Source organism: Cervus elaphus, chromosome 27, assembly GCF_910594005.1.
Source record: "Cervus elaphus chromosome 27, mCerEla1.1, whole genome shotgun sequence".
Lineage (NCBI taxonomy): Eukaryota > Metazoa > Chordata > Mammalia > Artiodactyla > Cervidae > Cervus > Cervus elaphus.
In genome coordinates, this window is record NC_057841.1 from 59,016,658 (window position 1) to 59,038,389 (window position 21,732).

At 45.1% G+C, this 21,732-nt stretch overlaps 1 protein-coding gene across 2 annotated transcripts in view; it reads right to left on the reverse strand.

Annotated features, from left to right (window-relative positions):
• The window catches only part of FECH (ferrochelatase), a 35,624-nt gene that overhangs the window by 12,186 nt on the left and 1,706 nt on the right, over positions 1-21,732 (reverse strand). Inside the window, exons 2-6 of one of the 2 annotated variants that reach the window (XM_043889249.1) lie at positions 17,450-17,576; positions 11,218-11,337; positions 9,419-9,567; positions 2,951-3,085; positions 88-194 (exon numbers count right to left, since the gene is read on the reverse strand). In XM_043889249.1, the coding sequence (XP_043745184.1) occupies positions 88-194; positions 2,951-3,085; positions 9,419-9,567; positions 11,218-11,337; positions 17,450-17,576 (638 nt within the window). The remainder of the gene's footprint in view (positions 1-87; positions 195-2,950; positions 3,086-9,418; positions 9,568-11,217; positions 11,338-17,449; positions 17,577-21,732) is intronic. The other variant, XM_043889250.1, reaches the window with a different exon arrangement.

Here is a 21,732-nt window from a genome sequence, read left to right on the forward strand (position 1 = left end):
AGGCTCGGAAGGACGCCACAAAGCGGGCTGGGACAAGAGCCTGGCCCGCCCAGAAGCTGGGGCGGCAGCTGGCCGTGGCCGGCTTACCTGGATGAGGAGGGGATGCGTCGGCCACCTGTCGATTGTGCTCCACCTCATTGTGGGCTCCTTGCCCGCCTCATTATAGTATCTGTAAATGGCATTTAAGCTGCTGCCTGAAATATACAGGGGCCACTTAGGACATGCATGTGGATTATGGTGAAAATAAAAAACCGGCTAGTAAAGGCAGTAATTATAAGTTCAAAGCAGCTAACTTCTGCACTGAGTCAGTCTAATTACGATCATTTCAATACTCTAAAATGCATATAGATCTAACTACCCTGCAAATGAAGAGCACTAAAAAGCAATCAATTTCAACGACCTTTCAAAGATTAGTGAGGCCACTTCTCTAGAGAAGCACAGTGCCGGTGGATTTATGAAATATAAGCGGTCGTTATTTGCAAGGACCAAGTCTTACAACGGAAAACATGTTACATTTTTTTTCCCCTTTACGAAGGGAATCAACCCCATTTACTGGAAATATAGGGGGTAGGAAAGAGAGGAAAAAGAAACCAGCCATAACCCCAGCATGCTACCACAATCATTGTTTTATTCTAACTAGTTCTTTCCAGTGATTTTTCTTTATAGCTGTGATGTTTCACAAATTCATTTCAGTATATGGGCACTTTTGTATCCTGAATATTTAGGGCATTTTTCCTTAGCATTATGAATGAATGTTTTCCACATTATAATAAAAGCTTTATAATCATCCTTTTTAATGGCTCATTGACAAGAATAGCAGCTTATTAAGGCTTCTAAGCTCATTCTCTATTTTTATCTGCTTTATTCAATTATCCTCACTCCCTAGAATAAGTTAAATGGGTACCAAATCCTTGTAGGTAATCTATCAAAACTTGTATTTCTAAGCAAGAGATGGTTAACATGAAAATTCAAAGACTAAAGAAAGGAAAGCAGATGGTGCCAACCCAGGGCAATTTTTTTCCTGGCCTAGAGGATTTGGCACTGGGGCCAAGCCCTAATCCTATGAAACCAACCCTAACATGGGGCCTCCTCATCAATCTTCACGTGGGGCAAATGCTCCCAAAACAGCCATGCTTCCTGATACCACTAGTTTCTCTACTAGAACTATTCATCAGTCAGGTCTCCAAATAAAAAATGCTTGCCAGGACAAAGCCATACTGACAGCACATGTACTCTCAGGCTAAGACTCGATTTTCAAAAAAATAAATCCAGTTCCATTTTTCTGAGCAGACGGCAATGAGTCAGATAAATCCAAATGGAGTCCATCCCAGGTTCAAAACCCGTCTCTCCAGAAATCAAGAAGCAGTCACCGCCACCTGCATGTTGCAAGCCACATTTCACAGAGGAACATTCATTTCCAGATGGATTGGGTTGGCCAGAAAGTTCGTTTGGATTTTCCTGTAACATCGTGCCTGAAGGAACTTTTTGGTCAAGCCAATAGAAAAGGACTTCCAGAAGCCACAGGAGGTCTTCTGGATCACTCAGAAACATTCGATGAAATGCCTGAAGTAGTAATTAAGGGGAAAGCATAACTAAAAAAAAAAATTGCCTGATTAAAAAAGGTCATTGATCAAAGCAAGACTACATAAAAAGTAGGAAGTTTTCAGAGACAGAAACCTTAACTAAAGAATTGGAAATACTGTCAGAATCCTGTTATGGAAGACCTAAATCTCTCTACTTTACATGATAAACTCAATAAATGTGCAGATATTAAAAAAAAAGAAAAAAAGTGATTGATACATCAAATATACTGGTGCTGCCACAACATGTGTATAAATAAAGCAACAGATAAATGACCCTCTAGTGGCCTCCAGGAATGAACATGCCTTCACACCTCTGCAGCGAGGCTGCACCTTCCCTGTGTCCTAGGGGGCACACACAGGCCGAGCCAGCTGGGAGATGCGCCGGTCGTCAACCCTTTGTCACATAAATAACCATCTTCTTGCTTAATTTTGAGAGCAGACATGTACATGGTGAGTTGAGGTATATTTTTGAAAGCCAGGCAAAAAGTATAGCTTAGAAAGGTCATAAAATTTTTCTCCAATAACATGGTATACATGTTACCAGACATTTTAAAGGCACATATCCAAAAGAAATCACAATTCAAACTCTTGAGGCACTTTCATAGGGGCTCTGAATAAATATTTAAGGTACACACTAGGCTTCCAAGATTTCTTCCAGTAGCCTTTTGTCTTCTCCTTCCTGTTATAGAAATAATATGCACTAATGTCCAAAAGCAATTTAGAAGTAAAAATGTGCTGACCCCAGAGCCTTGAAAAAGAATGCAAACAAATGTAATTGTGGCTGACATTAGATGATTTACCTATACCTAATGCTACAGAGATTGGCAAAACATTATCCTCCAGCTCCAATTAAATATCTAGGAAACACCACCTAGTAATACTTGCTCAAATCTAGAACACTGAGGAAACCCTAAACTGGGCTTTGGTTTGACCAGGACCAACCCGTAACCAAAATACATATCCACATTTCCAACGTTGTATGGACACCTCTGCTTGCAAAGTGGAAACATCTATCACCTTTGCTGCATTAATAAGAATACTGGCATAGCCATAAAAACAAAGGTTTATTACACAAACACAGAAAGTGACTTAAGGTGCATCGCAGCTCCATTCTACATGCATTAAAGCACTGGACCCTGGAGGCCGCTGCCTTTCACCCACCATTTGTAATTCTCAGGGCACTGGCTAATAACTCAAGGGACAGATGAACCATGAGATCTCAAATAGACTGACCTGAACTCTCGCGTTTAACACAGACAGGCTGGATTTGCCATTCAAATCGAAAGTGATTCACCCTCTCCTCCGGCCCTCGCTCTGCTGGTTCTCAGCGGGGCCGGGCCGCCCCCGCCGTCGGAAGGCAGGCTTACCCGTGGTGGAGCAGCTGTACTGGGGGTACTGCGTGAAGGCGACCGCTCTCTCCAGGCCGTCCCGCTCCATCTCTCCAATCGCTTCCTCTGTTAACGGGTGGACGTACCGGAATCCAATATAGTACTTGTGCGGGGCTGTTAGGAAGCATGTGTGGAAAGGAGAGAGTATTCATCTTGATATACATTCCGAACATAATGCAGTGCCCAGAACAAAGGACAGTTAACCTAATTTCCTGTGAGGCTGATAATGTGGGCAAGGTTAGAATATTCCTTGGATCTTCTCCAGGCTTTCACTGGTAGATGCATTTTTCACCACTCTTTTTCTGTGATCAACCTTCCCCATCACACATATATTTTCATGGAACACGTGGTTTTTAAAACTCAAGCTTCCATGTCTTATTCTCTGCTCTTGGCCAAGACAAGAGAGACTCAAGAGCAAGGAGTCGAGAACTAGCATTTATTTAGTCTATTTAGTCTAGAACTAGCATTTATTAACCTCCTCTATGGACCAGGCACCACAGCAGACACTGCACTTTTTTCTTCTCATCTAAAACCTGTTTTTCAGATAAGGAAACAGACTCTCAGAGGTTAATGAGCCACCCAAAGGCACACCTAGCAGATGGTCCAGATGAGATTTACTGTGGTCGCTTCACCCCAGAGCCTGTGCTCCGTCCATGCCCACCACTTCACCCCAGCCTTCTCATCACCCAAGTTCCCTTCTCCTGCTCCCTCAGACCCCAGGCCACCTCATCTACATGAAAGCTCTGGGATACTCAATAAAAGTTCATTGATAACAAATGATTGAAACGATTCTCCTCACTTACATGAAAAACAAGACCAAACTCAACAACAATGCTTAACTTGGAGGCACTGAGTGGGATTTAAAATCATTCTTCTGGGACTGCTTTGCCAATCCAATGATTAAGACTCTGCTTCCAATGTAGGGAGCATGGGTTCGATCCCTGGTCAGGGAACTAAGACCTCACATGCTGAGTGTGGTGGACAAAAATTAACAATAAAATCATTTTTCTGGCTCCTAAATGTCCCAAGTCAGGGGGTGTCTTTGTATTCCCGTTCCATCACTTTACCAATTCTATCTCCTCCTTTATTATTTTAAAAGCTCCTCAACCAATTTTTTTAGGCATTTATAAAATCATAAAAGGGGAAGCTTCCTAAAGTTACCCAGGGCTTCCCAGGTGACTCAGTGGTAAAGAATCTACCCACCAAGCAGGAGACTCCAGTTCTATTTCCGAATCGGGAAGATCCCCTGAAGAAGGAAACCGCAACCCCCTCCAGTGTTCTTGCCTGGGAAATCTCATGGACAGAGGAGCCTGGTGGGCTGCAGTCCATGGGGTGGCAAAGAGTCAGACACAACTGAACACTCATGCATCCTGTTTACTTGTCTTTTCATAGGATTATACCCAGTTTATACTCAGGGATGAAATTGAAAATACATGACATAAACGTTAAGTCTAGTAAAACCAAGGTCATCTTACTGTCAGGCCTCAGCCAGGGCTGCAGCTAAGAATATGATGCTAAATTGCCACAAGAAAACATTTCAGTTGAAGAGAAGGAAAAGATAATACATTAATTGTGTGTGTGTCTCTGTGTATATACTATAATGTATATTTTATATATGTGTGTGTGTATTATGTATATGAATAAATGTGTATTATATATGTGTATGTGTGTATTATATATATGTATGTGTGTATTATATATGTATTATATATACGTGCATCCCTCAGTAACTTGACCAGGGGACCGAATCAGTGGACCGTGCGGTCAAGAACAGAGGCAGAGTCAACCCGGGGGGTAGCGGCACGTCTGTGCGTGGGGAGGATGGTCTGACTCAATGTTCCCCAGTGCCGACTACAAAAAGAGGAAGGAGGGGACACAAATGAAATCCTGCTCGGCTGCCTGGCCCTTCGAGGCCTCCGATTTTCTGGTCTCTTGCATAAAACATGGTGGCCTGCCGTTAAACACCCCCAGAGGACAGAACCCGATAAGCAAACTCCCAAGGACGGCTTGTTGAAAGATTACGAGGTTCGCGCTAAAACCGTCCACGATCACAGGGTCATCAGGCCCACTTTTCAGGAGCTCTCGGTGCTCTGCGCTGAGGCTGAAGTGGAATTTGCTTTCTGATCTATTTTGAGACAATACAATGATCAGACTGACAGAGCCAGCTCCCCCGAATGCTGTGGGTCACCCGGCTTCTGGCGTTTTCCTTTCCACAGGCTGCCGGGAGTTGAAAGCTGCAGCCTAAAAGCCCAGGGCCCGGGAGTTTCTCAGATGTTACAGACTCAGAGAGGTGGAGAGGCCTCCCTCACAGATAAAGGTGGGGTAGCGACCATATCTGGAGGTGAGACAGAATAAGACACTCTGGAAAGAACAGATAATGCTTTCCAAACGGTCCGCCTGCAAAAACATGTTTCAGAAAAAGTGACAAGGCACTGGGCCTATCCTGAGGAACTAACAAGCCTTCACGGAGGCTCCCAGCTGCCTCGGGGAGAGGAAGGCGGCTCCAGGGGGTCAACCAGCACCCCGTCTAGTGGGCACCACATCCGGCCAGAGCGAGCCCGCAACACGACTTGCTGACCCCGCCTCATCCACCCTCAGAGCAGCCACCCAGTGCGCACTCTGGTGAGAACTACAGAGAAGTTAAAAAAAAAAAAAAAACCCAGAAAAACCATTTTTTTAAACAGTAAAACTTCATTAACCTCCACTCCATTCATTAGCAATGGGCAATAGTTCAAACGTCTGATTCGTACATGACTCTTTGAGAGAAGGGCGTGAAGCTATTATGATGCTTTTTAATTTGTAGCCGATCATGGTGAATAAGAAAAGCTCAAGTCTTCTGAACTTCTATCATGTAACCATGCTAATGCCTCTCAGGATTCTCTGATTTTAATGTTCACAGTGATCCTAGGAGTGGGAGTGTATTATCATCCCCATTTTCCAGATGGGGCTCAGTGAGTTGAGTCATCTGCCTGATCTCACACAACCAGGAATGGGGAAGCCAGCTGAGCCTGAAATGATCCCATTTTGCATCCAATAAAGAATAAAAGTCTTTTACTGAGTAGCACTTACTCAAGAGCTTCACTGAAAGCAGACACAGTGCATATAACTAGATATTGCTTTTAAAATATATTTTACTGTATTCCTTTTTTAAAAACAGGATCATGTATGATCATTCATTTTGGCTGCGCTGGTCTTTGCCGCGGCACGTGGGCTTTCTCTGCCTGCGGGGAGCAGGGGCTGCCCTCCAGCTGCTGTGAGTGAGCTTCTCACCGCAGCGGCTTCTCTTGTGGCCGAGCACAGGCTTTAGGTGCACAGCTAAAGAAGCTTCAGGAGCTGTAGGCCCTGGGCTTAGGCTGCTCCGAGGCAGGTGGAACCTTCCGGGACCAGGAATAGAACCTGCGTCCCCTGCACTGGCAGGCGGATCTCTAACCACTAGACCACCAGGGAAGCCCTAAAAATGTATTTTAGATTTTAACTTTTCATGAACTGAAATGACTACACCTCTCATCTGTATTCCTTCTGTATTCCTTAAATGACTGCGGTGCAGTCTAACTCTGTGAAACGGATTCCAATTTATATTACCTCGTGGAGCGCGCTGTGTTAGGCAATACTCAAGTCTGTGCAGAGCCTGTGCAAGCCTCAAACTTTCTATCCTGGCTACCAAGCAACAACTGTTTGCCCCCCAGACGGGAATATGAAACACTCTTATCTGGTTGTGATCATCACACCTTTTTAATTTTTTCGCCTAAAGAGAGCTTTTCCAAATATACATGAACAAATAGACACAGTTCAGAAATAAAGTTTATAATTTTACAGGATAAAAACTGTAAGAAGGGAGGAAAGAGATGCAGAGACAGGGAAGCAGGAAGGAGGGAGGCAGGGAGGGAACCCCTGCTAGTCCCCAAGGCGGCGGAGGGCCCACTGCCAGCTTCGGGTCCACCCGGCGAAGTGTGGCCAGCGGGACAAAAAACTTCCAGGTAACCTGGGCGAGCCCTGAGGGAGCCATGGAGCCAAGTCTGGTAATCGTCTTATTAGCCTTTCGTGCAAAGTTCCCCCAAAGAAGCTGCCAAACCTTGAGGCTGTTTACAACATCCTCATCGGCTGGTTTTGTAGAGAATCGCTCCACTAAGGCTTCAGAAGATTTTCCTCTTGGCCCCTGGAGCAGACTGGCCTTGGAGCGGCAAGGCCGCATGAGACCAGAAGCTTCTCGTGAGTAGAAGCCATGTGTTTCCACTTTGAGTAGCAGCATCACCAGGGCAGGGCCCTGGCCAGGCCACTGATGAGTGAATGTGTGGGTGGTCGTGGGCCTCCTTAAACACCCCTCTGCCCCCAGGGCAGGCCTGCTGGAATGACGAGATGGCCATCTACCACGCAGGAGAAAGGCAGAATTGAACTTGTCTGCCTCAGAGAGTCCCAAGCATGGGCCGCAGGGGCTGGTGACATGCCCGAGGGTCAACACCAGGTGTCTGACAGCGAGTAGGTCATTGCTGTTCAGTCTCTAAGTCATGTCTGACTCCTGGTGAACCCACGGATGGCAGCACGCCAGGCTCCTCTGTCCTCCACCGTCTCCCAGAGTTTGCTCAAGTTCACGTCCACTGAGTCGGTGATGCCATCTAAGCATCCCATCCTCTGCCGCCTTCTCTCTTTGCCTTCAACCTTTCCCCGCCTCAGGGTCTAGGACCCCGATAATCAGGGAATGGGACACTGGGGTAAATCCAGGTCATTCTATGGGGCTCCTTCCAGGCCGCCCCAGGAGGTGGAGACCACGGCTGACCCTCTGGGCCTGGACAAGCCCGCAGCCTCAGCACAAAGAGGGGATGAGGACGATGCATGGGTGTTCCTTCTCCAAGGCTGACGGCTGCACTGGGGCCTTCGGTGACGGGCGCTGGACTAAGATGTCAACAGGGCAAGCGGAGTCTTCCCAGCACCTCTGTCCACTGAGGGCAGCACAGCAACTGCAGACCCGGTTCACCCCGAACCTTCACTGCGATAAACTGTTAATGCCTAGGAGTGTGTTCTCTAGGTAGGTGTGTGAGGCGACGTCAGTCAAGTTCCCCTCACCGGACAATTTAAAAGACACCCTGTGTCACACGTGGCTGACCGTGTCAGGGCCCTGCAGCCACAAGCGAAGGGAGCGAGCAAAGCGAACAGTCAAAGCGCAACCGAGCAACTTTCCAAGTGAGAAGCTCCGCCAAGCATGGGAGCCTTTGGTCCCACATGTGACGCAAACCCGTGGGTTCTAAGAGTAATTCGAGATGACACTCAGTGAGATGCTCTCGATCCTGCCTAGCAGGCCTCCCTCCTTGACGGTCCCCACTATGTCTCACTCCTGTCCTGATTCTGAACCTTAAACTGCAACAATGAACACATTTCATGTATCCTAAGATGCACATTTTTAAACATCTTGCATTGGTCTACAGCAGACGCTGTCTTAAAATTAACTGGCAGAGGTCTTATGTCTTTGTGAATCCATGGACAGAGGAGCCTGGTGGGCTACAGTCCATAGGGTCACAAAGAGCTGGACACGACTGAAGTGACTTAGCATGCACGTGGGCACATTATGAAAAAACAACGGTGCAACCTGCAACCAATGGTGTCTTGAACACAGTTAAATACAGCACTTCGAGTTCCTTTGTGCAGTTAATGTTTCATGTGTGCACTATAACTTGTGTTAGAGGTTCTCAGAGAACAGCCACCAGATATACGCAACCCTCTTTTTAATGCCATGCATGACAAGGCACTTAAATGACTCACAACGAGGGTGTTGCCAAGAGCTGAAAGCGGTTGCTGAAAGTTGCATAGAGGCTCATGGCCGCAGTGACAGCTGCTGATTCTGCTCTAGTGGCTGATCTAATTAGCCATCCACACAGAACTAATTCACTGAGTTGCTCAGTCGAGTCTGACTCTTTGTGACCCTATGGACTGTAGCCCACCAGGCTCCTCTGTCCATGGGATTCTCCAGGCAAGAATACTGGAGTGGGTTGCCATGCCCTCCTCCAGGGGAATCTTCCCGATCCAGGGATCAAACTCACATCTCTTATGTCTCCTGCACTGGCAGGCAGGTTCTTTACCACTAGCACCATCTGGGAAGCAGCAGCCTCAACCCATTTCCCAAAGATTTCTTTCTTCCCAGAACGATGATATGTGCCTCTTTTTTTTTTTCACAGTTGGAGGTGTGAATGCCAACTTCATTTTGAGGCTAATGTTCTAAAACCTTAGTTTTCCCTTGTAACATAAGGAAGCAGCAGAAAGACTATACAGCTGAGGACAGAGGATAACGATAATGCCAGAGAACTGAGGTCGGCGGCCAGGCCATCATGTAGGAACCCCCTCAAATGGAGAGCTGCTGGCACCCAGAACTGCATTTGGCATCCAATAATGCTGTGAATTTCATAACTACCCCTTGAAAGAACAAGGTAGTGGGACGTGAGTTGAGAAATGCCCTACCTGTGTGCGGGGACAGCTCGTCCAGCAGCTTCACCATGCCTTCCCCCTGCTTGGAGGTCCACATCTTGATGGGCGAGCCGCCTCCGATCCTGCGGTACTGCTCCTGAATTTTGGGGGTTCGGCGTTTGGCGATGAATGGTCCCAGCTTACTAAATCATTGAACATTGAAATCATTTTATTCCAGCTTAAGCAACCTCAGAAACATTTTCTACTTGATTAAGAAAAAAAAAGCCAAAATTTAAAAAGAGCCTAATAAAATCAAGCCTTTAGAAGGCTTGATTAGAAGCTCAAGGTCACTGACTCCAGCCAGCTCCTTCGACACAGATTAGAGAGAGAGAACCTGACGGACTCCAGGGAGTAGCCTCCTCTGCCCCACAAGTGGCTCTAGCAGCAGGATCCCCACCATCCGTGCAGAGCCTGTGTGCCGGCCACTAACTTAACCCCTCTTGATCCTGCACCTAATAAGAACTGGCACAACAAGACATTTGGCACGCACAGCCCTCTTAATTTAAGAAAATGCATATTAACCCCATGATATACTTGCCCACGTGAGCAAAGATGTATGGGCAAGCAAGTTCATTGTTAACACTGAAGACAATCCAAGTGTCCATCAGTGAGGCACTGGTTAAATAAATGAAGGTATGACCATACCATGCAGTTCTACGTAGTCGTGAAAACCGAATGAGCAAGATCTATACCATCTGTTACAGAATAATCTCCAAGATACATTATTAGGTTTCAGAAAAAAATAGCAAAGTGACAAATAACAAACATGAACCCATTCACATTTGTGTAAAAGGGGGGGATTGTGTATGTGTGTGTGTATATTCTCGGATGTCCATGGACAATTTCTGGACCTCATAGCACTTACCTCTGGGGTGGGTAAGTGGAAGGCTAGAGTCCAAGGGGAAAGAGGCACTCACTTTTTACTGTAAATACTTTCTAACTGTTTGCATTTTTATCATATGCATGCACAATTTTTTTTATTTAAAAACCCTATTTTAAAGAAAAAGGAAAGGGCTGCCCTGGTGGTTTAGTGGTAAATCCCACTGCCAATGCAGGAAACACGGGTTTAATCCCCAGGCCAGGAAGATCCCACATGCCACAGAGCAGCTAAGTCTGTGCGCCACCACTACCGAGCCTGTGCGCTAGAGCCCAGGAGCCGCAACTCCTGAGCCCACATTCCACAACTCCTGCAGCCCAAGGACCCTGGCGCCCATGCTCAGCAACAAAAGCCACTGCAATGAGAAGCCTGCGCGCTGCAACTAGAAACGCTTGCTGCAACTACAGAAAAGCCTGTGTGGCAACAGAGACCCAGCACAGCCAAAAATAAATACAGTTATTTTTAAAAGACAAAGAAAAAGGAGAGAAGGAAGAAGGGAAGAAAGAAGGAAAGGAAGGGAAGAAGGACAGCAAGAATCCACCTTCACGATGCAAACGAATAATACTCATTGCTTCTCTGAGTGTCAGCCAGTCGTCAAGTACCAAGCACAAATCTGTCTTCAAAGATCTTTAAAGGTCCTTCTGCAGTGTGTCCAGACCACCGCAATTTCCAGAGCTCTGGGGAGGAAAGGGCTCAGGGGAAAATCCCTACTGACTGGCTATCTCTCTCCCCTACAGATATTCTGATATCACAGCTTTCTCATAGCCAACAGAAAATAATAATGCTGCTCCAGCCCTAACCAATATGCACTAAAACCATTTTTTTTTTCTTTTGGAAATTACAGAAATGAGATCCAGGGAGGGCAAAATGCACCGCACAGGTAACAGATAAGGACAGGCATCCACACGCATCTTACTTTTGGATAGGGAGTGTCATGAGGTCTTGATCCAAGAAGAGCCTCTGAAGGAAGTCCTGAACTTCTTCGACGGTTTCGGGGCCTCCCATGTTCAGCATCAATATTCCAGTCTTCGGCTTCCTGCATAAAACAAAAGGTAACAGTGGGTTTGAAGTACTTCTCGTTTTCCTCTAGGGTAGACTCGAGGTCCAGCCGGCAGATTCTCACTTCGTCTGTCCAATGCAAAGACGAAAACAGCGGGTGGCAGGTCTTGTCACGGTCATCGCAGTGAACGCAAGGGGCCGGGGCCACTCAGTCCCCGTCCCGGTTCAGGCTCTGACCTTCACCTCCGAGCTCCACCCCGGCCCCTGGACGTAACTGGGCGCCCAGTGTTTCTCTATTAAATTGCCAGCTCTGAACAAAGACCCCGCTCTTTGGGGACTGAGGGTCAAGGTATACACCTAAAATTGTCCTGTTCACAAGACTGCCTCATGACTACACAGGTTACCTGATCTCTCCAGGCTTAAGTCTCCTCGTCCGTAAAACAGAGGGCTCACCAGTTACCTCAGGAGGTTACTTGGAGGATTAAGCGGATAACGCACACGGTCACTTAGCAGGAGCCGGCACGTAGGTTGGTTCCATTCTACATAGAGGGGCTGTGGGCTTCCCTAGCATTTTAAACCTCCACAGTAAACTACTAGGCCAGCTCTCTCTCTAAATAAATACGCTTCTCTTTGGTTAATTATTATATTATTACTGACTTAAGTTATTTCCTGCTACTCCGCTTCCTTCTCCAGAGCCTGCTGGGACTCCTTTTCAGCGCCTCCTGCTGTGATGAACTAAATTTCTCACTTTCCCCTCACCTCTCCACCCTTCACCTGAAACCCAACTACTTAAGCAACTCCTATGAAACACCAGTCTAAATTACTCAAGTAAGTTCCGAGCTAGAGAGTCAACTATTACTGAATGAGCAAAGAGAAACAAAAAAGAAAGTCAAGCAGCTTCTGGGAAATTTTTTTAAAAAGGACTGTACAAAAATATAACATGTGCACAAGGTTAGGCAACCGTTACAGCTTTCTAATTCCTAAATATTTTTGTCACCCTCAAAAAACTCTCATACCCGTCACTAGTCCCCATTCCCCCTGGCCCTCACCCCTGGCAAGCTCTAATCTACTTACGGATTTGCCTGTTAGTAGGAATAGAATCATTCCTGGCCTATTGGCCTAAATAATGTTATATGTGGTTTTCTGTGTCTGGTTTTTCACTCAGCATAAAATTTGCAAGGCTCATTCATGCTGTAGCACGAATCAGTACTTCTTTCCTTTTTATGGCTAAATAGTATTCCATCACATGGATATCCTCTCTACTCACTCTTGATAAAGTGACTGAGAAATAAGCAGCCTCACGTTTATTTAAAACGCCGTTATTACAAACGCTGAGGGGTCTACTTTCTCAGTCTCCTTCGCCAAAACCACCTCCGGCTAAAGCAGTGACTGGCGCAATCCTGCTGAGATGGCTCTCGTTTGGAAGATTGCTCATAAAGGGTTCTAAAGCTAATCATATCATGATGACAGTTTAACAGCAATTTTTAAAAAAAAGTGTTAATCATATTTGGCAATCATTTTAGGCAATAGAGTGGGTCAAATTTATACAAGTGGAAACTGTTTTCTTGATCGAACACACTTTAGATGGATGAAGTAGATATCTGAATTTTCGACCTAAATTTTCAAAATAAGAACCATTTCCTGGGGAAAGGGAAGAGCTGCATTACAACAAAGTCAAGGATTTTCTCATTTAGACCCCACTCCATAGATTAACCAAGGTCACTTTTCCCACCACTGTCAGGCCAGGGTTTCTTGACCTCGACCCTGCTAACGCTGGTAGCTGGGTAATCCTTTGTTATGGGGCTGACCTGTGTATTGGAGGAGGTTGAGTGGCTACCTTGGCTTCCAGTTACTAGACGGTATTTGCACACACTGCACCTCAGCCGTGACAACCAAAACCGTCTCTAGCCATTGCCAAATATGTCCCAGGGGACAAAAATACCCACTCCCCACTCTCTGTTCAGAACCACTATGTTAGAGAAAGGGGGTTTAATCTCCTTTTACCAAACCAGACAACTACTTTGAAGTTACTGTTCCATAACTTCTCCACACCCTCTGACCAGAAGTCATATCAATGAATTAACAAACCTGTGTTTAGTTTTCTTTTCTTGATACCTGAAAATTCCAGATTCATTATATTGTGAAACTTATTTTCTCTTAATCTTTCTCCTTAGGCCACTGGAGTTCTCCTGGGATTCTGTCTTTCACCCTCAAAAAGCTGTGACTCACAATAAATTAAGAGCATTTTTCTGTGGATTGCTGCCAGTTAACAGATTACTGGTTAAGAGACTTACCTAAGCCACAGAGGGTATCAATGTGCAAACGGGATTTAGAACTGTTTTTCATCTATAACACCTGAGCTCAGAACAAGAGTGGTTTTAAATGGGATGTTACTCTGTCCTGCAAAACCATGTTTTTGCAAACCATGTTGATCTTATACATGAAAGAGACACACGATGTGAAAACACCTAAATACGCGTGCACTTAATTCAAAACTGTGCTGTGCATGATGAATGGAGCATTAGGAAGCCCTAGTCTGACACCCTTTATTCCCAAACGTGAAGAGCAAAGCTTTAGTCAAGGGTCACCATCTCCTCTCCCCTCCAGACACAGCACATCTGAGACCAAGGTCTGATTGGCCAAGTTCCCTTTGTTTGAATGGAAAAGTGTTCATGGCAAACATATTCAAAGTTTCTCATTTGAAAAGTTTGCCACATTCTGCCATTTCTATTCTTGACTTCTCAAAATAGAAGGTTTTTCCTTTGAACTATTAATTGGACAAAACCAAAATTGAAGCTCATCAATTAATAAAGGAACAAAATAATTCTACTCTGCTGTATATAATCGGCATCAAGATAAAAAAAATACAAATACCAGCTCTTCATTAAATCCCCTAGATGTAATTGGCCAGAGAATCTATGCTGCCTCTAGAACAGGGTTTGGCAAACTCCAGTCCATTGGCCAAATTTGACCCCATGCCCCCTGACTGCTTTTGTAAATAAAGTTTTTTATTGGAATAGAGTTCCACTCATTTGTTTACATATCACCAGTGGCTGCTCTCACATTGCAATGGGAAAAGTGAAGAGCAGTAAATAAGACCGAGTGGCCCGTGAAGCCTGAAAAATCGCTCAGGGCTTTGCCGACAAATTTGTACTGTAGTGTTGTCTAGTGTAGTCCGAGCACTAGGCAGCACAAGGCCTTCATCACATCTGGCATCAGAATGACTCGCAAAGACACCACTTCATTGTCGTTGTTCAGTTGCTAAGTAACGTCTGACTCTTTGAGACACCATGGACTACAGCACTCCAGGCTTCCCTGCCGGGGTCCAGCCCCAGCAGGATCCAGGGGAACCCTCAGGATGAACGGCATCGGCGAGAGAAGACAGACAGACACACACACACAGACGTTGCATAGAAGAGGTAGCTTTTTTTTTTATTTTTAGGATAGCTCAGTTTTTATAGAATGAATGTTACCTCCCCCTTAAGTCACCACATATTACATCAGGTATTGGTTTATGCTTCTGTCAATATTTTTTTCCCCATGTTTTTCCCCTAAGCATTCATCTAGAATGTTTCCAATTACAGAGTTTATACTTAAATATCCCATACATAATCTTCTTGCTTCAATGGTGTAACATTCTCACTCTAACAAACACAATGTTTCATAAATCTCAGATATAGTGTAAATTCTTTGGACAATAAAACAATACATGGGAAGGGTTACAGTAACATGTTTGACATTTCTGAAAATAGTACCATGAGAAAAACCTGATATTTTTCTTTACCTGAAACCACAAAATCTCAATTTACAACGATTAACTATTAAACAGCAAAAACACCTCTAAAGCAGCAAAACACCTCTATTAATAGTAAGATAATGGCAGTAAAGCTGGTTAATATAAGTCTTCTATTAAAATCCTATATACCCCATTTTCTAATTTTACAAAAATACCCATAATATCCCATGTTGTTTAAAAAAAGGGAAACAATGAACAAGTAGCAGCAAGGAAATAGCAATAGTAAAAACCCTTTCAACCACGGAGCAAGTAAACTAAAGCAGTACATCTACTTCTAAATCTAAACACCTCTACTCTTTTCTATTCTAGAACATTATAATCTTTTACGCAAGCAGCCAAACTATACCTGTGGCCTTTTCTTTTATGACTTGATGTTTATGGTCGTGTCCTGAGCCAGAGCAATCTTAAGCATTTCCAAAAAGGCTTGGATTTTTCCAGCGAGGCCTTATTACTATAAATTATCATTTCCAAAAATTAATAGAAAGCCCAACAACAGTAAGACAAAAGGAAGAAAGGGACATACCAGGCCCCTGGGACAACCTCAAGGGGAAGAGCTGCCTTGCAGGTTCCTTTCTCGTCCCGGCAGCTCCCAACACTTCCCTGTCCTTCACAAGCTCCTGGAGTTCGCTCAAATTCATATCCATTGAGTCAGTGATACCCTCCAACCATCTCATCCTTTGCCACCCCTTTCTCCTGCCTTCAATCTTTCCCAGCATCAGGGTCTTTTCCAGTGATTCAGCTCTTCACATCAAGTGGCCAAAGTATTGGAGCTTCAGCTTCAGCATCAGTCCTTCCAATGAATATTCAGGGTTGATTTCCTTTAGGATTGACTGGTTTGATCTCCTTGAAGTCCAAGGGACTCTCAAGAGTCTTCTCCAACACAATTCAAAAGCATCAATTCTTCAGTACTCAGCCTTCTTTATGGTCCAACTCTCACATCCGTACAAGACTACTCGAAAAACCATAGCTTTGACTATACAGACCTTTGTCGGCAAAGTGATGTCTCTGCTTCTTAATATGCTGTCTAGGTTGGTCACAGCTTTCCTTCTAAAGAGCAAGTGTCTTTTAATTTCATGGCAGCACTCACTTCATTATTTCTTTTTTTTTAAATGGTGACTTTTAAAAAACTAATTTATTTTTGGCTGTGCTGGGCCTTTGTTGCTGAGCGCAGTCTTTCTCCAGCTGCTGAGGTGGGGGGCTCCTCTTCAGCTGGGGTGCACAGGCTTGTCACTGGCGGCCCCTCTCGCTGCGGAGCAGGGCTCCAGGCGCACGGGTTTCACCAGCTGTGGTGTGTGGGCTCAGTGGCTGTGGCACACGGGCTTAGCTGCGGCTCAGCATGTGAGATCTCCCCGGACCAGGGACTGAACCCGTGTCCCCTGCATCACCAGGAGGGTTCTCAACTACCGGAGCACCAGAGGAGCCCCATCATCTCTTGTATTCAAATACCAGAAATAACCAATGCTCTATAACATGGATAAATCATGATTTAATGAAATACTCTTGAGTGAGCAAAAGTCGCTCAGTCATGTCCGACTCTTTGCGACCCCATGGATTGTAGCCAACCAGGTTCCTCTGTCCACGGAATTCTCCAGGCCAGAATACTGGAGTGGGCAGCCATTGCCTTTTCCAAGGGATCTTCCCAACCCAGGGATCAAACCCAGGTCTCCCAATTGCAGGCTGATTCTTTACTGTCTGAGCCACCAAGGAAGCCCAAGAATACTGGAGTGGGTAGCCCATCCCTTCTCCAGCAGATTTTCCCAACCCAAGAATCAAACCAAGGTGTCCTGCATTGCAGGCAGTTTCTTTACCAGCTGAGCTACCAGGAAATACTCTTAGGCTATTAAAATAATGTAAACTTTTAATAGTTATATTATTATATTATAATATATTATTAAACAGTCATATTATTAAACAAAAACAGGAAGTTATAAAAATGTATGCAGCATTATCACATTTTGATAAATATATACTGAGTAAATATTAATAGATACAAGTATAGAGACAAAATACTGGGTGGTGAGATTATCAGGGTTTTTTATTTTTCTGTCTGTATTTTCCAAAATGAACTGATTTCTTTTCTATAAATATGATATAAAGTTACTAGAATTTGGGAGTTTTTTTAGATTTTTTTAATTCAATTTTAATCATTTAATCTTAAGGCTATTTATGTTGTTGACTTTGGCCACTAGGATAACAGAGTAAAAAAATACTTTTTCTCCCAGGGTTCCACATCCAATCAGTTCCTCAGGTTACACCAAACCCTAACACCTCTCCTCCTAGGTAGCTAGCATCCACTGGTATTTAGGTCAGGAAAAAAGGAAATCCTTATGAGTATGTAAAGTCGGACTCATACCTGTTCCCCGGCTGAGCGCGAGGCTGGGGGCTTCCGGCACGCTGCGCGGTGTCCGCGGCGGCCGCCGCTGTGGCCGCACCCGGCTGGCACCTCCGCGGCTGACAGGCCCTTGAGCCGCCGAACAGCACTGTGAGAAAATTAGAGCATGAAATCTCGCTGGAAAGTAATTTCTTTTGAAGAGGCCCTCAGAGCATAATTCCCGGGTTTACAGTTTAAAGGGATGCTACAGCAGAGGCGATTTCCCCAGCATTTCTCTGCAGGCGGGTGAAGGCTCTCCAGCCCCGTCTGAGGGGACGGGGAGGTGGCCCCTGGGATGGCGTTCACAGCCGCCTGCACGGAACCTTCGCGGACGCCTCCTCTCCCGGCTTTGGCTGCCGGTTTTCATGTGATCCCTCAAGAGAATCACTGCATGTTATGATGGCAGCATGCTCCTCATGAAGGTAAGGCTCAGACCACTGATTAAAGGAGTGGCGTGCATGCGTGCTAAGTCGCTTCAGCCGTGTCCAGCTCTTTGCGACCCCATGGACTGCAGCCCACCAGGCTCCTCTGTCCATGGGAATCTCCAGGTAAAAACACCAGAGTGGGTTGCTGTGCCCTCTTCCGGGGGATCTTCCCGACCCAGGGGTCGAACTCGCGTCTCTCATGTCTCCTGCACTGGCAGGCGGGTTCTTTGCCATTAGCGCCATCTGGGAAGCTAGGCCAGTTTTCCACAATGACATAGATCTCATATGCACCTACGAGCCTTCTCCAATACAGCACTGGGACTGAGAACCCCAGGCTTGAGCCTGCACTCTGACAAGCTGGGGGAATCCCTGTTTTCAAAGGCTGATTCTGGCCCTCCTCCTCCTCCACTCCACTCCACGGGGTATGCCATCTGTACCGTCAAGGATTCATGGACTCCCAGAGCCCCCCCACCATTTCTGACCAGACGCCCAGTGCCCAGGACCCCAAATTCCCTGACTCCAAAGCCCCACTTCCAGGGTCTGCAGGCCTCTTTTCAGCATCCATCCTCCTGAGGGTGGACTGCACCATCAGTATAAGTCATTCTTGACCTGAAGGGTAGCCAGCGGGTGGCTGCTCACGGGGTCAAGAGTGGAACTTGAACATGAACACTGGAGTAGGCACAAGACTCTTCAGCATGCCAGCAGGCCGGGCATGGAGAGAGAAGAAGGGAGGTCTGCCCAGCAGAGGCAACTTGCTCAAGGCCCTGGCATTTACACGGCAACTGTGAAGAGCTCAAGAGTTCACCCTTCCAGCCATTAGCAAGGTCTGTTCTATTTGTCAGCATAGCAGAACAGAACATAAAACAGTCCGCTCACTGGCTGTATACAGGTCTTGTCCTGAGCACCACAAGACTTAGTCGTGGGCCTGGAAAGCCCATCTGAGTGGAGGAGGGCACGGGCCATACCCCGTTACGGCATGGAACGTGTTCATCCTTAAACAACACGGAGAGAAGTGAAAGGGAAGCCACGCAGAAGGTGCTGAAGCTGGCAGTGTGGGACAGTGGTTACTACCGTGCCCCACAGCATACACATGACTTCCCCACCCCACTCTCAAACCAGCAGTTCTCAAACCAGCAGTTCTCAAACCAACGTGAGAGCAATCTCCTTCTAGCCGCCTCCCACTTATGAGTCAAAGGCGTTCTGGTGAGGGACTCGGGCTGTGGACCAGCAGGTGGGACTCGTGACAATTCTGCCACTGACTCGTAACAGAACTGGGGCTGGCTTGTAATCTTTCTGACCCTTACTTTCCTATACCAAAAAATGATGACACCCTGCTATCCATAGCCTCCTGGTAAACATTACAGCTGGTAAAACATTACAGACCAGTGGAGTATTTTGCACAACCGCCTGCAGGTGGTGCTAGCGGTAAAGAATCCGCCTGCCCATGCAGGAGCCTTGAAGACACCTGGGTTTGATCCCTGGGTTGGGAAGATCTCCGGGAGAAGGAAATGTCACCCCACTCCAGGATTCTTGCCTGAAAAACCTCACGGACAGAGGAGCCTGGTGGGCTACAGCCCAGGGAGTCGCAAAGAGTCAGACACGACTGAGCATGCATACATACATGTAATTAGAGCCGGTATCATTTTCTTTCGTGTCTAGAGCATTGGGGCTGCACCTGCTCCAATTTTTTTTTTAAATTTTAATCACCTGGCATGTCTATAAAACATAGGAGAATGATATTTCCCGGCCAGTTAGATTTCCAGCTGTCCAGATTATGCACACGCTCAGCAGAGCTAATAACGTGAGCTTGAGCCAAATCCTTAACTCTAAGCAGAAGTGCAAAGACTGAAATGAAGAAGTGCAACCCCACTCAAACGAGGTCTCAAACCAACTCCCATCTCCTTGTTTTAGATAAGCCCGATTCTGAACCGCATGATGAGGCCTAAGCAGGCTCTCAGTCAAGCCACCATGTCCCCAGTTCCTTATATGAATGAGGTTATATCAGATTCTATGGGGTATCAGAATGGAAATTTGGCATTACACAATTTGACTTTTGGTATTATTATAAGATTTCCTCCTGCAAACTTTAAAAGGGGATGGGGTAGGGGTGGGCAAAAAGGGTGAGAGTCTCTATCTAGTACATTAGTATTTCTTAGAACAATTTGGGAGCTGGGAGCTTTTTGAGCTGCTACACTATTGCCATGCCCTCTACTTACAAAATTCTCCTCTCTGAGGTGAAACACATTCTCAAAGAAGGGTGATGCTACTAAAAAAAAAAAAAAAAAAATGGATCCTTTCTGCTCAGGACGTAGGGTTAACACACCCACCTCTCAAGGACTTCTCTAAAACACTCCTATCAGAGTTCCCTAGTGGTCCAGTAGTAAAGAATTCCCCTGGCAACCCAGGGGACACGGGTTCCATCCCTGGTTCGGGAAGATCCCACAGGTCTCGGGGCAAGTAAGCCTGTGCTCCACAGCTAGAGAGGAGCCCCCGCTAACCACAACCAGAGAACGCCTACAGCACAGCCAAATATCAACCATCAATAACTTAAAAACAAATAAAACAATCCTCTCCCCAATGATCTGAAGACTCTAGAAAAGCAGTGTGTCTCCTGCTTAATGATTAGTATGCATCTATCTAAAGGAGTTTAATTATTCAAAGAACAAAATGAGACTTCTGAATATACTCAGCTAACTGCTTAAGAGAAACTCAAAGGCACAGGAAGCATCATCTGGTGTAGAGAGTGTGTTCTGAGCTAGAGAGATCCAAGTAGAAATTCCAGACAGGACCAAACAAAGTTATGTGACAGTACTTGGGCAACTCACTGAGCTACTCCAAGCCTCACTTTTCTACATCTGTAAAATAGCGATGAGGCCAAACTTTCAGGGCAGTTGTAACGATTAGGAAAATTTTTAGAAATCTATATCCAGCCTGAAAAACAGTGCCAGGCACAATGCAAGTAATTAAGCAAGAAGTAAGAACACTCAGTAGTAAGGACTGGCCCACTCATAAACTAAGACCAGGTGATTTTAACCCTACTCTTGCCATGGACAACTGGTCTACCTTTGGAAAGCCTACAGACAATAAAAGCTATAAAACCAAGGGACACGCAGAAGAGAAGATGACATAAGAAAACAAAACTTCATCAATTCCTGGACACGCCAAATACATGAATCATTCAAAAGTACACCTGTGACTTAAGAAGTTCATGAGTATTAACTGGTCCCCCCAAACCACATTATTTAATATTTTGGATGCCTGGTGGTGGTATACAGGAGGGTAGAAAACGAGGTACACAAGTACCTAACACCGCTCTTTTCTACCACATAGGAGATGAGGATTCTTTTAAAAGGTCCTTATAAATAAGTGTATCATTTTAAAAATTAACAGAAATAAGGTTCTATTTTATAACTACTAATAAGCACTTAACAGTTCTTTTCTTAAAGCCTCCTTTATCTATCTGATATGGGAGCCAAAATGTTCTAATGTATTAAACACTGATATATATATATATTTTTTTTATTATTCTAGATTTTTTTTTTTCTAATTACAAAAGACATATATGCCTAACATAGAAAATCTGGAAAGGAAAAGGCACAGAGAAACAATAATTATTCTATCAACTTTCTAAAATATACATATACTATATACATATATACCAGGGAGCTTCTTATTAATTCTGTGATATGCTAAAAACACAATATAACACTTTGCTTTTCTACTTTGAGAATTCATTTTGAAAAATATTATTCAATTTTTCCTATCCCAGATGTTAATCCTTTCATATAAAACAAGATAAAGTAGTATGAAAGTGAAAGTGAAAATGTTACTCAGTAGTCT